This window comes from Microcaecilia unicolor, chromosome 9, assembly GCF_901765095.1.
Source record: "Microcaecilia unicolor chromosome 9, aMicUni1.1, whole genome shotgun sequence".
In the NCBI taxonomy this organism is placed as follows: Eukaryota; Metazoa; Chordata; class Amphibia; order Gymnophiona; family Siphonopidae; genus Microcaecilia; species Microcaecilia unicolor.
The window spans coordinates 97175991-97195459 of NC_044039.1; the positions used below are offsets into that span (position 1 = coordinate 97175991).

A 19469-nucleotide genomic window follows, 5' to 3' on the forward strand; every position below is an offset into this window, starting at 1 on the left:
CCAGATCTGAATTTTGAATAATAGTGTTGACTGAGATTTGATTTTAATTTAATTTGGTTCCCTTTGTACCTGGTGCATAGTAGTTTGTCTTTTAAGGGAGGGGGCAGCTTCCTAGATATTTGGAAACTCCTGAAAAGCACACACTTTTGGAGTACTTCATGCCTAAAAGCTAAGCTTTCAGAATTATTTTTTTAAATTATTTATAAAGGTCTTTATTTAGCATTGACAACATATAATAGCAGCCAACAGTCCAACATTGGTAATGCAGAACATAATACGTGGTTTACCTCGACCAGCTTTTCAGAATTTATATATTTTCAGATGTTTCTGTTTTGGATTGATTCATAGGTTCTAAACTACTTCTACCTTTTGTGTCCCTCTTTCTTAATATCTCCTTGATAATCTGCTGACTTAACCTCCATCTCTATTCTAAAGGGGGGAAAAAACTCCCGTTCCTTTCACTTGCAGAGGTTCTGGCCTCTATATAAGTTGCTATATTTATTGGACTTTATAGTCCCTTCCTGCACACCTCTTCCTACACCCGCCTACCCCTAAGCTAGCTTTCTCTATATACGAAAATCTAGAGACGATTATCTTCAATAAACTCTACATTGCTGCACAGTCTTGCTCATTCATATCCCTTACCATTGTTAATCATATCAACATGACTTTCATTCAGTGCAATGTATGTTGTGCCTTAGCCCTAAGGCCAGCCTTCTAGAACCTTAGAGCTTGCCCCATCTGTTTCAGCAAAAAAAACCCCATTAACTTTCCTTTTCACTAACTGTTAAATTTAGTACTAGGAATCCCTAACTTATTTTACCCTTTTTTAAAGTTGACCTAAATAACCTTAAAATCTTCCCCTAAGCCTAGTTTTTCAATTCAAGCTAGTGAAGTTTAACTTGTATTTTAATCCTGGCCTTAGATTAAAAGCTTAGAGAAACTTAGCTCTTATTTCCCATTCGTAATAACTAGCAATATAAATTACCAGTAATATTTATTTGTTGCAGCCCACTGCATCCAAATATATCTCGGGCATATTCATTAGTGATGTCCTGAAAGCTGACCAGTTTGGAGCTCTTCATGGCAGTTTGATACCCCCAGTTTAGATAATGCTAAAAAAAAAATGTATTTAGAAAAGAATTTGCGTAATGTAAACTTGTTTAACTTATTGCTAACTTTCCATGCATCTACATTATTAAGTACCTTTAAGGACTTTCATGTTAAATACATTTTTTTTCAGCCTACACCAAAATTAGTTTGAGGTGGATTACATAATAAGAAAACTAGAAGTGATCATAATACAGATGAATACAATTTGGATAATACAACAAAAAAAATACAAATCTGTAAATAAATCAAAATAAAATTAAACCAATTATACAGAGCACAATTTCAACTGTTAGCACATATTTCTTAAACAATATGGAGGGACATTTTCGATATGACATCTAAAGCGATTGGGATGTATGGGGGAGGGGGCAGCATTCTTAGTAAACTGGCCACACCCAGTGGAGAAGTGGGGCACCCTAGAGAGTGTAAATAATTGCGTGTTCTCCCTACATGATTAATTACTCTGACCTCGTATCTTCTCAGACCGTTTTAAACAGTCTGAGTACTAACAAGCTCCATAATCAGAAGGACACACTGGGATATAAGAAGATAGTTTATTAGCATCTCACCAAAGGCAATACAGGCAATTAGGCATTCGTATCTGGAACATGGTGGAATAGCGCTTCGCGACACAGCAGGTGCAGTCTGTCTTCTCTCTTCTGCCTTCTACTCTGATACCCTAGCAGACCATCTTTTTATACCTTTCTTGTACCATTCATTCCTATGGACCCCCACTTTCTCACCAGCAGTCTTTGCCCATTATCGGGTGATGACAATGACTTCACATGTTTCCAAGCTCTAAGTATCAACAAATGATGTTCATGTCAACATCTGTTAATTAATGACTTCACATGTCATTTGTTCCTTCCGCCCCGCCCCCCCCCTACTTGCACCTGACTCACTACTATCTTCCACTAGCCAAAACATCCTTGCTCATGACTTTCTTGCTAGCGCCAATCCAGCTGTTGTTTATAGAGCAGATTCCCCCTTCCCTCTGCTCTCAGTTGCTTACTTCAGCATTTGCTGCAGTGAAATGTATCTGTGTCAGAGGTGATCTTTGATTCTTAGAGGCCTAGCTCTTAGCTGTAAGCCTGAGCCATTGGCCTGTATTTCACTGAAAGCAAGTGACAGCATTTTCTACTGCAGTAGGCTTCACACATAAAAGGTCCCAGGTACACATCTCGCTGTTAACCCCTTATATTGTATGGTGAGCGGTGAGCCCTCCAAAAACCTACTGTACCCAGTACAATAGCCCTTATGTCTGTAGGTTTCTCTGTATATGTGAGTATAATCGGTTTTTGGTGGGTTTTGGAGGACTCACACTTTCCACCACAAGTGTAACAGTTAAGTAGGATATGGGCTTGGGTCTGCTGCTCTGCAGTGCACTTCCAGGCTACTTCAGGGACCTGCTTGCTTGCTGCTCTAATAGGATTGGCCATAACATCTGAAGCTGTCATAGAGGCTGGTATGCATTGTTTTTCACACCTTTGGGGGGTGGGAGGGGGTAAGTGACAACTTGGCGAGTAAAGAGGGGATCATGCCTTAATCCCTCCAATAGTCATTTGGTCACTTAGGGCACCTTTTTGTGACTTAGTCATGATTGAAACGGTTCTAGACCAAATTATCATAAATTTTTTAGCCCCGGATGTTTTTGCTTTGGTCCATTATGGCAGAAAAATGTACATGTTTTAGGAACGCCCAGATCACACCCCCAACACGCCCCCTTTTTGATTTGGATACACTGCATACGAACAGCATAGAAAACAGTCTTAAAAATAGGTTTCAAAAAATTGTGATTTGGATTTTTGGACATTTTTCTATTTGAGGCCCGATGGCTTTCTTAGAAAGGAAAAGGGGGTTGAGATTTGATATACCAACATTCTGTAGTTATCAAAACAGTTTACATATTGTATACTGGTACTTATTTTGTACCTGGGGCAATGGAGGGTTAAATGGCTTGCCCAGAGTCACAAGGAGCTACAGTGCAAATAGAACCCAGTTTCTCAAGCCACTGCACTAATCATTAGGCTACTCCTCCCTTACAGTGGTCCAGTTCACAGTAGCTCATTCTGATAAAAGGGGGTCTTTTACTAAAATTTAGCTCGTGTTATCTGCTGCAGGGCCCATTTTATTCCTTTGGGCCCTGCTGCAGATAACTTGAGCAAAGCTGAAGACCCCCATAGTGAGACTTCAGTGCTCTTCCAATTTTGACCTTGCACCCTAGTATTAGGAAATTGCAATTACTAACAAAAGCAGAAAGGAATTAATTTTTGAATCTTTGTGTATGTTTGATTTGGTGTGCACTTAAGTTTGAGGATTTAAGAATTCTAATGTTTTTGTTTCAAATGCATATTATATATACATAATGTAAAATATTTTCTAAAATTAGAATTGCGAGCATCTCTTGAAGAACATCAGTCTGCTTTGGAGCTCATAATGAGCAAATACAGAGAACAAATGTTCAGGTTGCTTATGGCTTCCAAAAAGGATGACCCAGGTATACTTATGAAGTTAAAGGATCAGCATTCCAAGGTAAATCATTTTTTTAGTCTTTAAAAATAAATAAATAAAGGTATCAGATTATTACTGTGTTGTGTTGAAGGCAGCAAATTAAATGATTATAGCTTATTTTAATAAAATGAACCGTATATAAATCACCATAAAAAGTAGAATTACAAAAATAACACATCTTAAGAATATAATATGCTTGTGTTTTTCCATTTATGCATGCTAGTATCCTGTTAATTGATAGAAATAAAATGCCAGACAATGGTATCAGAAGCTACCAAACAGTACCAAAAACTTAGTGTATTTCATGGTTTTGAAAAAGTAATTTTCAGAATATTTAAAAATATCCATTCTGCAGTAGCCTATAGTTTTTATGTTTTCTAAATCAATGGTAACTATTTTTTGCTAGTGCAGATACAGTGTGTCATAATGTATATAAGTAGAAGACTTCTAGTACAGGCCAAATTGTCCCTCACTTTACAGTAGCTTACTGGGAGGGTCTTTGACTCCTGCATGCTGGCCTGAAGGGAGTGCTGTAAGAGCACCTGGCTGGTACCCTGGTACCTGTCCTCAGCTGCAGGGATATCTCAATCCCTGTAAAAACAGTCCACTCATTGTGTTCATGAATAGTTAGTAATCTATTACTAACTGTGATCAAGCAAGTGTAGTTTATGTACCAATTCCAGTCTACTATGTTAATACAAGACAATATGTAATAAATTTAGATGTAGTGAAAGCATGGATAAAAGATCAGCCTGGCTTGGGCATTATAGTTGGGAAATGGCTCTGCCTTCAAGATGATCCAGCTATAAAAGAACTTTGTCCCAATGGATATAAACTCATTCACGTTACTAGAGAGAAAAAGAAAAGGGAGGATCGCTTTACTGTATAAATCTTTTTTTTTTTTAATGTCAAATTCAGTCATTCTTTATTTCTCCTTTTCTTAAAATAATGGCATGTAAGATCCAGGATGATATATTACATGATGTTTTAGGAATTATTTTATTGTCCTCCAAATAAGTGGTCTCAGGTGCAGCAAGATATGGATTTTATTGCTAAAATATATGTGGAATGTAACAAGATACTTTTATTTGGAGATGTGAATTTGCATTTAGATGACATGGAGTGGAAGGTTAAAGAACAATTTGATTTTTTAAATTTTTTTTTATTTTTTTGATTCATATGTGTTTCAAAGGGTTTGATTAGGGCCAACACATATTATGGACATCAGTTGGATTTATTTGCTTATAAATATAAGTTAGATGACCAAGGGGGAGGGGGGATTTTTGTATTGTTAAGTTTGGGAGCCAACTATTTGGGTTGGATCACTTTGCATTGCGATTTATTCTGAATTGGAAAGAAAGTAAAAAGACCGAGTCATTTAAAAAAAAATAAAAGTTTTTAGGTTGCGAGGAAAATTAGATGAGAAGGAATTTTGGACTAAAATTGATATGTTGCAGGTGAGACTCGATAAAGGTGAAATTTCTCATAGAAGTTGAAATCGGGATAGTCTATTAATCTTGGAGGAAATTTCTTCTTTACAGGAAAAATCAATAAATTGAACTAAGTGCCCTGCATGGTATTCATCAGAATCCCTTATGCTAAAGAGGGAATATAGGCACTTGGAAAGGAAGTGGCGCAGCAAAAGAAAATTGGTGGAAACTTATTAATAATAGGTATCTTAAGCAAACCAAAAGATTATATTACTTATCAATACTTGGAGAGAATAAACTTGATTCTAAAAAGTTATGCCAAATTTTTAGCATATAACAATTTTTATTGATGACAAATAGAGAAATACAACCATTAACAAGAGTCATAGAAAGGCAAATAAAAAGAGCACAGAGAAAGATCATATCTGTCACCAATCTTTTAACAGGCTAAATCTCCCTACCCTTTACCCAACCTTCCCTGAACTATTCAAGAAAATAAGATAATAGTGCAAAGAACAAAAAGAACCCCCCCCCCCCCCCCCAAAAAAAAAAAATGTGGTGTTAATGCACAAACTGGAAGGGTGTGTTCTGATCCCTTCCGGCAGCAGTTTAAGAACTTCAAGAAATGAGGGGAAAAATAAATAAATAAATAAGAGGTATTCAGGCGTGTGCTGGATGAGAACTCCTCTCCAAAAAAAATGTGGAAAAAACCTCCATCAAAAAGCTCCATGTAAACTAAAGGAGGGAATAGAAGTAGTCCAATAAATGAGGTTTTTCTCTCTTCCTCTGCTTATCTCCTACTGCTCACCACCCTTGCCACTTTCTTAAAGTGTGTTCAAAATCAAGCTTCTAGCCCTGTCTGGGAGAGACTGGAAAAAAAAATATATATATAATCCTATATTGCCATAAACAACTTTTTCCATTTAGGAGAACATTTGGCTTGTCTCTGCTCCAGTAACATCAATGCATGCAGGCGGTTTCTCCAGGCCCAATAGGAGGGTTCTGCTTCACCTATCTATACCCCTAATATAATTTGCTTACCCAAGGCTGCTGCTTTATGAAGGAGAACATGATAACGATTAGAAATATGAAAAGCTTCATATTTGTCCAAGAGCAATCTTGCTTGTGTTAACGGCAGAGAGCAGCCCCAAAGTCCTTCAAAATAACGTAGGATGGCCTTCCAGAAAGCATGGAAAAAAGAATTATGACCTTGATTACATTTTGGGCAGACTGGTTTTCCCACTCCACCAATCTTAAATACTTGCTCCTGTGTAAAATAAGCTCTATGTAAAATACAAAACTGACTCTCAATTTAGCACTCACTGATATTTCAGGTATGTATTTAATCAATTTAATAAAGTCTAAAAAGGAGGTAGGCAAACCAGAATCTTGGCTGCATTTATAAATTAAAATCCTCTCAAGACGACAGAGTAGAAGAAAGTAACTGTAATTCTTTGTGAAAAGAAGAAATTGACAAGCTTCCATCTCGAAATTAAAAAAAAAACAACAACCTGTAAATGGTGTTCCAAAGGGAAAGTCAGGCTGTCTACATCCAGGGATTGAATAGAATGCTGCAACTGTTGATATGCCAAAAGGTGTCTGAACTCTACCACTCCCCTACTCTGCAACTCTTCCCATCATGCCTCCCTCTCCAAACACATTTTATAGAAGAACACCTCGTAAGCTCCATCGCCGAAAACTGATACCAATTCCCAGTGAAAACTGCAGATTACCTTGGATAGGGAGTTGATCAGAAATCTCCAGATTCTCCCCCCCCCCCCCCCCCCCCCAGAAGGAAGACTAAATGCAGCCAAACCTCCCACAAGGACGAAGCACACGCCGACGGAAACAAAGCGGTAGGGAGCCCAATGTGTACTGTAGAAGAGATTTGATATGCCATGGGAAGTAAAACGCAGTCTCATACTCTATGGGAGTAAATCCTTGTTCATCAAGGAACCAATCCCTAAGATGATGAAGTAAACATGCTTGATTATATATGCGCAGGTTCGGTAGTCCCATGCCCCCATATTTCCAAGCAAATACTTGTCATTTTTTGGTTTCTTGCCTGCCCAACAAAATTTAGATAAGTTTTCGCAGAGAATTTAAATCCCATTTTAGTAACCAAAAAGGTAATAACTGCATAGCATAAAGCAATTTAGGGAATAAGACCATATTGAAAAGCTGAATTTGACCATATACCAATAAAGGAAGATGAATCCATTGTTCCAAACAGTCTAGAAGAGTCCAGTAAAACAGTTAAATTACTGTCATAAAGCAGAGAAGCTTTACAAGGTAACTGAATCCCTAGGTAACGAAAAGAAACAATCTCCCAACGTAGTAGAAATGGGCTTACCAGTTCTACAGTGGGTAATGCCAAGAACTTTTCAGAATTTAACTTGAAGCCAGAAAACTCACCATGATTCTGCAAAGCACTGAGACCTCCAAGGCTCCGTAAGGTGCACCAATATGTCATCTGCAAAAGCAGAGAGTTTGATTCAATCTGGATTCCCTTAATGTGTGGATTGCTCGTAATTTCTCTAATCAAGGGATCTAAAGAGATAAATAATAAAGGAGACAAAGGGCAACCATGTCGCGTACCTCTATGTATATTAAAGGAGGAGGAGAAAACATTATTGATCCAAATCATCGCATGAGGGGAAGTGTAGAGTGCCTGGATGGCATTCAAAAAAAAAATCTCCAGTTCCATATCTCCACATAGTAGCGAATAAGAAACTCCAGGCAACACGATCAAAAGACTTCTCTGCATCAAAACTGATCTACAGAGGAGGAGTGTGTGTTCGTTCCATGTGTTTGAGCGAGATAACAATTTTCCACATATTCCGGATGATTGTGCGGCCTCGAACAAAGCCAGCCTGGGGTTCAGCTATCAAGGATGGCTGCACTTGTGCCAACCGATTAGCCAAAATCTTGGCAAACAATTTAGTTTCTACATTTAAAAGAGAGAGAGTTCTATAAGAAGAAGGTTGTGTAGGATCTTTCCCTGGCTTCAATAATAAAGTAATCTGTGCCAATTGTAAAGGCCGGGGCAAACCTCTATCCACCACAAACTGCATAAATAAAGATTGCAAGGTGGGAACAATGGAAGGGGATAGGATCTTATAAAATTCTGCCCTAAAGCCGTCTGGGCCTGGTGCTTTATACAAGACACTTTGTGGAATTGCTAGGGCTGCCTCTTCCTCAGTTATAGGAGCTTAAAGCTTATGTTTAGAATCCTCAGAGATCTGGTAAATCTAAACTATCTAAATACATTTCGCTTTCCATTTCCCCCTCCGAGGGACATGCATACAGGTGTTGATAATATTTCTGAAAGACAGTTGCTATCTCACGATCAGTTCTCACCAGTACTTCATCTCCTATATTAGAGGAACCTCTAGACTGCTTTTTGCCAAAAGTTTCCCAGATTTGTTACTATGACAGTATAACTGATACCTATAATACTTCACTGATTTCATCGCTCGCACATGAAGTTCACCTACAGAAGTCTGAAGTGCCAACAAAATACTGCGATGGCGTGAAGGATGCGCACCATATTGGATGTGTGCTTTAATCAGCTGTTTCTCGGGCCATAAAATCTCTCGATCTTGTGCTTTCTGCTTAAAAGAAGTGTACTTCAGGGTTTCCCCTCGCAAAACTGTCTTGGCGGCTTCCCAAAAAAGTATAGGTGTGTGCATGTGACCTGCATTATTGACCTGATAATCAGACTACTTACGCAATATGTATTTGTGAAACTCATAATCCCAATAAAGGTGTGGAGGAAAGCTACAATGATACATGTTGTCCCCTGAGACTCCAAGGGTAAAAGTATACCACACCAAGGCATCAGATGCACTGTACGGACCAATCCCTGCATCAAGAACTGAAGGGAAAAGCGTTGTGGAGATAGCCAGTAGTCAATTCTAGATTGAGACTCATGAGCTCTAGACAGATGTGTGTGATCTCGATCCATGGGCTATAATGTCCTCTAAATGTCCAAAATATCCAAAGTAGAATAAGGCAATGGGATGCCTTTATTAGGGTTCCCAACTTCTCACAAAGAGCTGTGAGATCTGTCCAAGGTTGGGTCATGTACCAGATTAAAATCTCCTTCCATAAGAACAGGTATATCTGGCAATCCAAGGTACCCCATGAGTAATTGTCTTAAGAAATTTGTGGTCATATACGTTAGGGCCATAAATATTACACAGAAGCAAGAGTCTTTTATTAATAGTGGTTTTAACAAACAGAAATCTACCACTGGGATCTTTCCAAGTCTGCTGCACTTCAACATCCAACCCTCTCCGAAAAAGAATAGTCCTGCTTTGTGGTTCAGAGCTGGAGCTCCACTAAGTCTCCAATCCACCACTTGAACTTCAAATGCTCTATTGTAGATAAATGTGTCTCTTGAAAAAAAAAAAAAACAGATTTGCTCCCTGATGGTTCAAAACCTGCAGGATTTTTTGTCTCTTGATGGGAGAAGTTACTCTATTAACATTCCATGATATAACCTTAATTGAGGACATAATAGATAAAAATAGCAATGCACCCAGAAGTCCAATATAATTTGAAAGGTCGTGAGACTGTCCCAACCAGCAGTCCCACAACCCAGAACAACAAAAAAGAATAACACAATATTCCTGTCCCATACCTCACACGCCTCCTCACCATAATGCAGACTCCAACCAAAATTAACAAGAAAAGAAAAAAACACCCAATTACCCCTCTCATCATTCAATGTCCCAACCTCTTTTCAAAACTCGTGCAATACTAAAGAGAAGAGAGTATATCTGGTATTTGCATATGAAAGTTTAAATTAACATCACTCTATAAATGAAATGCAAAAGTGGACCCACTGCCGGAATCTCAGCGATTCTACACACTAAGGTATAACACACTCCATGGGACAAATAATATACCAAATATTATGCATCAACAAATGTTAATGCAAAATATAACACTTGCATGAAAGTGTAGGAAGTGAAGCATAATGGCTTACACTGAACATTCCTGTATCACAATTCTTGTAGTAAGGCCAGTTCTAGTATCCATGCAGTCCAGGAATCATATCTAGCTGAAGCATTCTTCAAAATAGTACCTGAAAAATTAAAGGTTAATTATCAGGTTATGCGGTGTAGCAGAAAGGCATCACATAATGGAGAAAATGTCTATCCATATTTCAGTTATAGTAAATTGTGAGCACTGCAAGGGTACACGAGCAATAACTCATTTAATTTCCCTTAGCTAAGATTGACAGTCAACACTAGAATACAGTAGAATCCGGGATGTCGCAAATTTTACTGCTGTGCCCCCTTTCTTGGTGATGTGCCAAGATCCACGACCTGAATACGGCAGCGTCTTCAGGTAGATTCACAGCCTCTTAAATCCAATTCCAAGAGTGCTATCACAGCAAACCACATAGTATGGGAAAAAAATAATCTTGAAATAACCAGTATACCTACAACTTGCAAAGCTGGTAGGATAACGTTCAAATGTCAAACTATTAGTAAATGATTTGATTTTTTTTTTTGAGCTACAGAAATTAAGAATTTCCATAACATAGGTAAAAAAGAATTTCCGTAACATCAGATTTATGTGTATACTAGTAAAAAAGGCCAGTTTCTGACACAAACGAAACGGGCGCTAGCAAGGTTTTCCTCGGAGTGTGTATGTTTGAGAGAGTGTATGTGAGAGTGACTGTGTGTGAAAGAGAGAGAGTGAATGTGTGAGTGTGTGTGTGAGAGAGAGTGAGTCTGAGTGCGAGTGTGTCTGTGAGAGAGAGAGTGTGTGTGTGAGAATGAGAGTGTGTGCAAGTGCGTATGTGAGACAGTGTGAGAGAGAGAGAATGTGTTTCACACAGATACAGTGTGTGCAAGAGAGAGAGTGTGTGTGAGACATAGACTCTCTGGGAGACTGAGTGTATGAGACCAAGAGAGTGTGTGAGTGACTGTGTGACACATAGAGAGTGAATGTGATACAGTGTGAGACATAGAGTGTGAGAGTGAGAGAGAGAGAAAGACATTGACTGTGAGAGAGAGAGAGAGTGTGTGTGTGTGACAGAGATACCTTCCCCCTATCTCTGGTGTCAGTCCCCCCCCCCCCCACCTCTCTCTCTCTGGTATCAGTCCCCCCCCCCCCTCTCTCTCTGGTGTCTGAGTGTTACTGTGCAGGAAGCTGAGCTCTGGCTGTGCTTCAAGGAACTGACCAATCCTATTTAATAGAATGCACCTCCAACATTCTGAAGCCGAGAAACCTCGTGTGGTTGGTCACTTCTGCTTGTGACAAACCCGGAAGTATGTGATGTCAATTCAGGAGATGGATACAGAGAGCAGGAATGCCTCAGCCATGCAGTCAGCTTCAGAATGTTGGAGGTGCGTTTTATTATATAGGATATGTATATATATGTGTGTGTATTTATTTTTTTTCCCGTAACATCAGTAGATATAAAAACATAGAATCATGATGGTAGATAATGACCCATCCAGTTTGCCCTTCCTCAATAACCACTAGCTCCTCCTCCTTTTCCTAAGGTGGTCAAACGCTTTCTTAAATTCGAACAGTCCTCATCATCACGACCTCCACTGGGAAAGCCATTCCACTCATCCACAACCCTTTCCATGAAATAGTATTTTCTCAGATTCTTTCTAAGCCAGTTTCCTCTTAACTTCATCCTATGTCCTCTCATTCTAGAGTTTTCCTTAATTTGAAAAAGGCTCACCTCCTGTGTATTAACGCTACTGAGGTATTTAAACATCTCTATCGTATCCCCTCCCTTCCAGCATATACATGTTGAGGTCCATGAGCTTGTGCAGAGGGACCACTCCAGATTCTAATGAGGCATTGAAGAGGTCAAACAGCGGAGCTGCCGGAACATCTGAGTTCCTTGAATACCCTTGGATGTATCCTATCAGGCCCCATTGCTTTGTCTACTTTTAGTTTAGCTAGCTCCTCACGAACTCAAGTCTTCTGAGAATTTGTCCCGGTCTGCTACACGTCCAACCCCCTTAGTATTTGTTTTCTTCGGTCTTACCCCGGCCTTTCATCCGTGAACACAAACAGAAATAATTGTTAAGCAGTTCAGCTTTATCCTTATCGGCTTCTACATTATTCTCCCCCCTCAACATTGAGCCTCACAATGCTATTTTGGCACTTTCTCCTGTCACTTACATTTCTGAAAAATGTTTTGTCCCCCAGTTTTACTGTATTGGCTATCTTTTCTTCAATTTGTCTCTTCGCTTTTCTGACAGATTTTTCTTAGCTTTTCTAGGTATTTTAGCCCATCTTCCTCTTTTTGAGTCCTCTCTTGTAACTTGTGAAGGCTAAGCTTCTTTCCCTTATCTTTTCAGCTACTGCGTTTGAGAACCAGTGGCCTTCTTTTCCTCTTACACGTGTGTGTGTGTGTGTAGACTACAACATTAAGAATTCAGGAGATGTAATTTCTGATAGGACATGGCTATCATTTAAGATACACTAAAGGGTGTGTGGTGTGGATAAAGGTCAAAATTCAAAACAAAGCAAATAAATCCACGCAATAAGAAATAACAATCAGGGAAAAAGTCTCAAAGAGCTTTAGAGACTATAAAATTAGTCTCAACAAGCTAAACGGACAAAATAGTCCTCTCTTCATCATAGGCAAAAAACCCTGAGGCCCCAGCTATGTAAAATCTCTACGCTGTGGCCAAAAACACTTTATTTAGATTTTTTTGAATTAACTGATCTTCAATGCATTGAATGCTACACCAGGAACACAGAAAAATATCCCATAAATAACGGGTTCATACTTATCTCTGTTCAATGTTCTCAATCAGATGCTGCTCCCGCTGTGCGGTCCCTCAAAGGCTGCCCTAAGCTGACGGTGGCCAGCGTTTCGCTGCTGCTTCAGGGTCTCGGGCTGCAAATGGATCGCGCACACAGCTCCCTTTGGCAGCGTACTGATACCCAGGAAACAGAATTGATACCTTATTAGCTTTCTTTATCACATTGTGCTTTGGATAATTGTCCTCATAATCTTCTGAAACATTCTTCACTAGTATTTTTGAATTATTTACAGAAGTGTATTGAATTTATTCTGGTTAGGGAGATGAGCAGAATACTACTTACACCAGTACCCCAAAAAACTGAAGCTTTTGTTGTCTGATGTAACAAATTTCTGGCCAATTGTGTCTGTACAATTATTAACTAAATTAGTTGAGTCTATAGTAGCAAATCAATTGGCAGAATATTTAGAAAATTATCACGTTCTTCCAGAATCCCAATCATAGTTTAGTAGAAATTTTAGATCCATAGTGACTTCTTTGTTAGCCTGTGCTAGAATGGAAATAAGTAGGGGCAATAGTGTGTTGATGATTCAATTTGACATGTCTGCTGCTTTTGATTTTAGTGGTTCATGACACTATTAGATTTTTATAGAATAGTGGGTGCTGTCCTTTGATGAATTGAGGGATTTCTTAAGTTTCAATAATAGCAAGTAAAGAAGGTGGATGTTCTTCACATAGGATTCCAGATTGTGGAGTCCCACAGGGATCCCCACTTTCTCCCATTCTTTTTTTATGTCTTGATGTCCTAGCGAGCAGTTCTTTTTAACAAAAATGGTTTTATTAATATGTATGTGTACGTATACATGTATATATGCTGATGTTAAGTTGTGGTTCCTTTTTTGTGGTTCCATTTTCAAATTCCCTTTCAGAAATTAATAGAATTGAGTATGACTTTAAAATCTTAAATGAATGGACTTCAATGTTCTAATTAAAGCTAAATTATGAAAAAAAAACAAAATTTTATAGTTTCAGGAACCCAATATAAGCCTTTAGGAGAATCATTTCAGTTGGAAAAACAAAGATTGTAGGGGTAATCTTTGAATATCTTTTGAACGTCATATGAATCAGATGGTAAAAGGATTTTATGATATGAAAGGATTAAGGAGATTGATCTAAATTGAATTTTAATGCTTTTAGACTTTTGGTATAGTCATCAATTTTACAGCAGGTAGATTACTTCAATGCAGTATTAGTAGGTTTATCAGAAGGTCCCTGGAAAAAGCTTCAGATGTTTCAAAATATAGCGTCTAAACTGATTTGTAGTTCTTCTCAGTATGAACCAGCTAACCATTTTTGTGGAAATTGCACTGGCTGCCTGTGAAGGCATGAGGTTGTGTTTAAATTGTGTACAATTACTTTTTCTATTTTGAATGACTTTTTGCTCCTGCATGTCTGTCAGACTTTGTGATTGTTTTCACAATGTCATGGTTCTCCATTAGATAAGACTGGTTCTTCTGTAGTATCCTTGCCTCAAGGGTGTTATTTAAAGTTCTGTCTTTGATGGATTTTTTTTTCAGTCTGTGAAATGGTGGAATTCATTACCTTTTAATATTAGAACAATTGGGCAGTCTAAATGGTTTAAGAAAAAACATATCTTTTTCAACTTTTTTTAAACTCTTTTTTTTATTTTCAATTTCAAATAATACAAATCACAATCATCAGGCTGCAACTAATAGAAATAATTTGAACATAAATTGAGGCAATATAAAGGAAATAAAATAATAAACTGACCACAATATGAAGATCCAAGATTACACAATAAAGTGAAGAAATATTCATCTACATTTTTACAGAACACAACCAACTCCAGACATAATTCTAGCAGACCTCAGTGAGTAGTGGGGCAGATACTTCTCTAAACACAATAAATTCTATCAGTTATTTAGGGTCAAAAAACAAGTATCACTTATTCTGAAAAATAACACACAATTTCAATAATTACTTCAGTTCCAGTGCTTGTAGTCTTGGCAAATCAGGAAATATTTTTATTTTTCAACTAATAAGTAATGAAATGTATCCTTAAACCTTGTAGCTCGCAGGGAATGCCTTGTAATTTGATGATAGTGTAAACCGCAGGGAGTTCTTACGGGATCTTGTGGGGTGTAAGTGCCTAATGTAAACGTAAATCCCATACCTAGTGTTAATTCAGAGGTTTAGCAAAGAAGTGGCAGCAGAAATGACGGGGGCAGAATGTGGCAGAACGAAAGTGTGTGTAGGAGCTCAAAGGCCCTGTGCTGTCCCTTTGCTACTGCAAATATGGGGGTGATGCAAGAAGAAATGCTGGACCAGAGGATGGGAGGAGAGAGGAGGAGAAGCTGAACCTGAGGGGGTACAGGAGGAGGGGAGGGAAAAAGCTGGACCTGGGGGCAGCAAGAAAGTTTTTTGACCTGAGGGGGGAAGAAAACAGGGAGGGAAGCAAGGGGAAGATAACCTGGGAGATGGGAGAGAATGAAAAAAGAGGGCAAGGAAGGGGGGGGGGGTGAAAGGGAAGCAAAGGGGAGATGCTGTACTGTGGGGACAGGAGGAAGAGAATGAGAGGGAGAAGCAGTGCCGAGGGGAGAGAGAGAAATGATAAAAGGGAATTAAGGGGCAGACACTGTACCCTAGGGAAGGAAAGAGGGGGCAAGGAAGAGGATGAAAGGAAAGTGATGGGAAAGAAGCTGTGCCTGGGGGGAGAGGAAGAGGATGAAAGAGAAGTGAGGAAGAGACATTGTGGTTGGGGGGGAGGGGGAAGATGAGAGTTACATGAGGGGGAGACACTGTACCCAGGGGAAGGGAAGAAAACTAGAGGGAAGTGATGGGAAATGCTGTGCCTGGAAGTGGGGTGGAGGACAAGAGGGAATCAAGGGAGAGATGCTGTACCCAGGAAAGGAAGAGGAAGATGGCAAAAGGGAAACACTGTGCTGGGAGGAGGAGGAACAAAACAAGAGAAGGGATGCGAGGGGGAGACACTGTAATGGAGGGGGGCAGCCAAGAAGGTTGGGAGGAGGATGACAGGGAAGTGAGGAGGAGGATGCTTCCCTCCCCCTTCTCCTCCTACCCCCAGCAAGGGGCTGATGTGCTTAGGAGGGGGAATGCAGGACTAGGAATAGTGAAATAACAATATGGCAAAATGCAAAACAAGTTACAAAACTCTGTACACTACCAAAATCTACTGATTATTACACCAATAGATATAAGAAAAAAAATGTGTGTGTATATATAGATCTAGATAGGTAGATATAATATGTATGTATACATGTGTATATACAACTATAATATATCCTGAGAAAAGATTACCAACACCAGCGGTATTATAGGCAAAGAAGCTAACTAATACCTGAGATATAAGAAGGAAATTCTGCTTTTCTTGCCCTAGTGGTCCTGTAGATGCCAGGTGATGTGTAGAATCAGATTTCTTCTGGCTCTAGCAGAGTGCACCTGTAAGCCCTTGTAGATAAGGAAAAGTCCATGGTCACTGCTCTGTGCAGCTGGTTACTCAGTTCATAGAAAGTCACAGAGAGCTGCTTTTAAACCATACTTCATGCAGTGCTCAGCACAGAGTTCAGGTGTTTAGGAAAAATAGTCTCTATCTCTAGCTCTATTCACCAGGCAATCTTCTCTTCTTACCCCTGTTTCTTTCTCTCCTGTCCAGCATTTGCATTTCTCTAAGTCTAGGTGACACCTGTGGACCAATCACAAACTATGTACTTCTGTCTAGCACAGTACCCACAGTCATAACAATGAGGTCTTGTGATTCCAGCAAGAATCTTATCAGTCACAAACCTGATGGTAGCAAACTCCCCTCCATGATTCACAGATGTACCGGAGACTCTGTCTCTGTAAGGCATGCTCCTCTATACACCTTCCCAGGAGATAAGGTGGCTGGCTAGTGCACATAAACACATGTCCTTGGATGGTGAAGTCACTAGAACAGTTATACCAAGAAGTATTTTTCCTTGATTACTACTACTACTACTTAGCATTTCTATAGCACTGCCAGGGTTAAGCAGCGCTGTACAAGTTTAAACATGGGGAAGGACAGTCCCTGCTCAAGAGAGCTTACAATCTAAAGGTAACAAACTATGTAGTAAGTGTAGGTATCATGAATGGGGAAGGTGGTTAGGCGCCAAAAGCAAGGGAGAAGAGATGGGCTTTGAGTAAGGACTTGAAAATGGTCAGGGAGGGTGCGTGGCATATGATTAAAGCTGGTTGCTGATGTATTGAGGCATCAGGCTGCAGAATCCATATTTAGTTCAGGAAAAGATGGTTCAGGCTTAACCAGCAAAGGTGAGACAGCAGGAAAGACCCCTACAGCTTAATTCTTGCTTAAAGCTCACCTCTTCAATGCTGCTTTCGGAACCTAACCTTTCGAACATATAGACTGCCCCAATCTGTCTGACCTATCAGATTGACTCTACATTTGTCTTTTAGATTGTAAGCTCTTTGAGCAGGGACTGTCCTTCCATGTTAAATTGTACAGCGCTGTAACCCTAGTAGCGCTTTAGAAATGTTAAGTAGTAGTAGTAATTCAAATCTTTTTGACCATAGTCGGTTATGAATCTCATTTGCTCAATAATGCTTCAGACCAATAAAGTACATAAGTGAACCCCATGCTTAATGAAGCATGGCATGAGTAGATGTTGAAAAAAGCATTTTTGTTCTAACATTTTATTGAAAAGCTAAAGAAAAGCTCGGTATACTATGTTTTTAACACAGTGCCTAAAGTTTGTCAATGATGAAACTTAGAGCATCCTTGTCTGTAGATGTGTATTAGTGTTTATGGGGTTATTTTTACAATAGAACCTCAACTGATTTTAATGATCATATCAAATGTGGGTTGTAAAGAAAGGATGTGCTTTGTACCTTGTAAATAATCAAATTTTAAGGCACTGACTCTAATGTCATTTTAATTAGGAACTACAAGTCCATGTTGACAAGATCGGTGAAATGACAGCAGTCATAAGAAGAGCCATTGAAATTGATGAGCAACGAGGTTCCAATGAGCAGGAGCGTATAATTCAGCTTGAAGTAAGCACAGACTTGGAATAGTAATCCATAGATGGACACAGAGCTGACTTTATGGTACACTGTGTAGAACAGTTGCCTAGAATGCCACTAGGGCCCTAGGAAAGTGCAGCTCAGAAGCATGTCATGGTCCCCTGCCAACCCAACTTACTCCCTCTAGATAGTGCATTTGTACACTTGAACCAGGAACACCTTGTGTTGTATGAAAGTGGGAGAGACACTATCTGTAATCTCACCCAGAGCGCCACCTACCCCAGAGCCAGATATGGAAAGGGAAGGAGTTGTTTATTTTATTATAGTTATCAAAAACATATGGTAGGCAAGTCGTGCAGCTAGCACAGAGTCACCTGCTAGATGGTCACCTGGGCGAGGAGAAGACCTGGGAAAAGATTTTAGCCTGGTTCTTCTTGACCGGGGTATTTAAGCAGGTAAAGCTCTTTTGTCAGTCTTGCCCAACCTGCCAGCCAAGTAGTTCTGTGAGGGTTCCACCTGCCCCTTGTTGACACTCCATTCAAGCGGATAGCTATGGACTTTGTGGGACCATTGGAATGTACTACCCTAGGCCATAAGTACATCCTGGATTATGCTGCGCGTTATCCAGAGGCTATTGCATTATGCAACATGAAAATCACCACCATGGCTAACGTGCTGTGGAGGTCTTCTCACGGATGGGGATTCCAGCAGAGATATTGACGGACCAAGGTACTACCTTTGTGTCCAGCATTATGAAGCAAGTCTGTCCCTTGCTGAAGGTGAAAACATCGGTATACCATCCAGACAGATGTCTGGTGAAGCGCTTTAGTAAAATGTTGAAACAGATGCTGAGGAAGTTTGTGACTGGGATTCTCTACTCCCATACATACTGTTTGCCATTCCGGAGGTGTCCCAGAGTTCAACAGGATTCTCTCCCATTTGAACTGCTACATGAGAGAAGGCCCTTGAGTTGTCCTGGATGTAGTTCAAGAAGACTGGGAAGAGGAACCCAGCCCAGTAACGAACTTGGCGGAATATGTACTCATCATTCACACAAGGCTAAAGAAAGCCGGGGAGGCTGCCAAGCTTTGCCTGGAGAAGGCTCAAGCGTGTCCAAGCCTACGACCAGAAGGCGGTTCAACGAACCTTCCAGCTGGGGGGTAGAGTCTTAGTTCTTCTACGCTCTTCTTAAAGCAAGCTATTAAGGGTCCTTTCAAAGTTGTAGAAAGGATAGGCCTGTCAACTACAAGGTGGCATAGCCTGACAAAAAGGACAAAGCGAAGGTCTTCACATCAACTTGTTGAAGAAATGGATTCCCCTGACTTCAGCTCTAGTGCAACAAGATGACCTTGAGCTAAAGGCCCTGATGGACTCTGGTTGCCAAATGGGACTTGAAATGGCCCAGTTCTCCAACTCACAGAATGCCAATCTAGAGCAGTTGGTACACCAGAATGCAGATATATTTTCCGAAGGGCCAGGTCAGATCCACTTTGCGACTCACGATTTTTTTTTTTTATTACCGAACCCGGAGTGGTAGTCTGGCAGCACCCATAGCGTATCCTGGAAGCCTGGCATCAAGCAGTGGTGAAGGAGGTTGCTGAAATATTAAAATTGGGAGTTATAA

The 19469-nt window shown here is 39.8% G+C and overlaps 1 protein-coding gene across 3 annotated transcripts in view; it reads left to right on the plus strand.

The window, feature by feature from the left end:
- Window positions 1-19469, plus strand: part of FGFR1OP2 (FGFR1 oncogene partner 2) — a 61387-nt gene that overhangs the window by 31444 nt on the left and 10474 nt on the right. For all 3 annotated transcript variants that reach the window (XR_003943404.1, XM_030215101.1, XM_030215100.1), the window contains exons 4-5: window positions 3503-3645; window positions 17762-17875. Coding sequence is in view for 2 of the 3 variants with exons in the window: in XM_030215101.1 (XP_030070961.1) it covers window positions 3503-3645; window positions 17762-17875 (257 nt within the window). In the remaining variant the exon portion in view is untranslated. The remainder of the gene's footprint in view (window positions 1-3502; window positions 3646-17761; window positions 17876-19469) is intronic.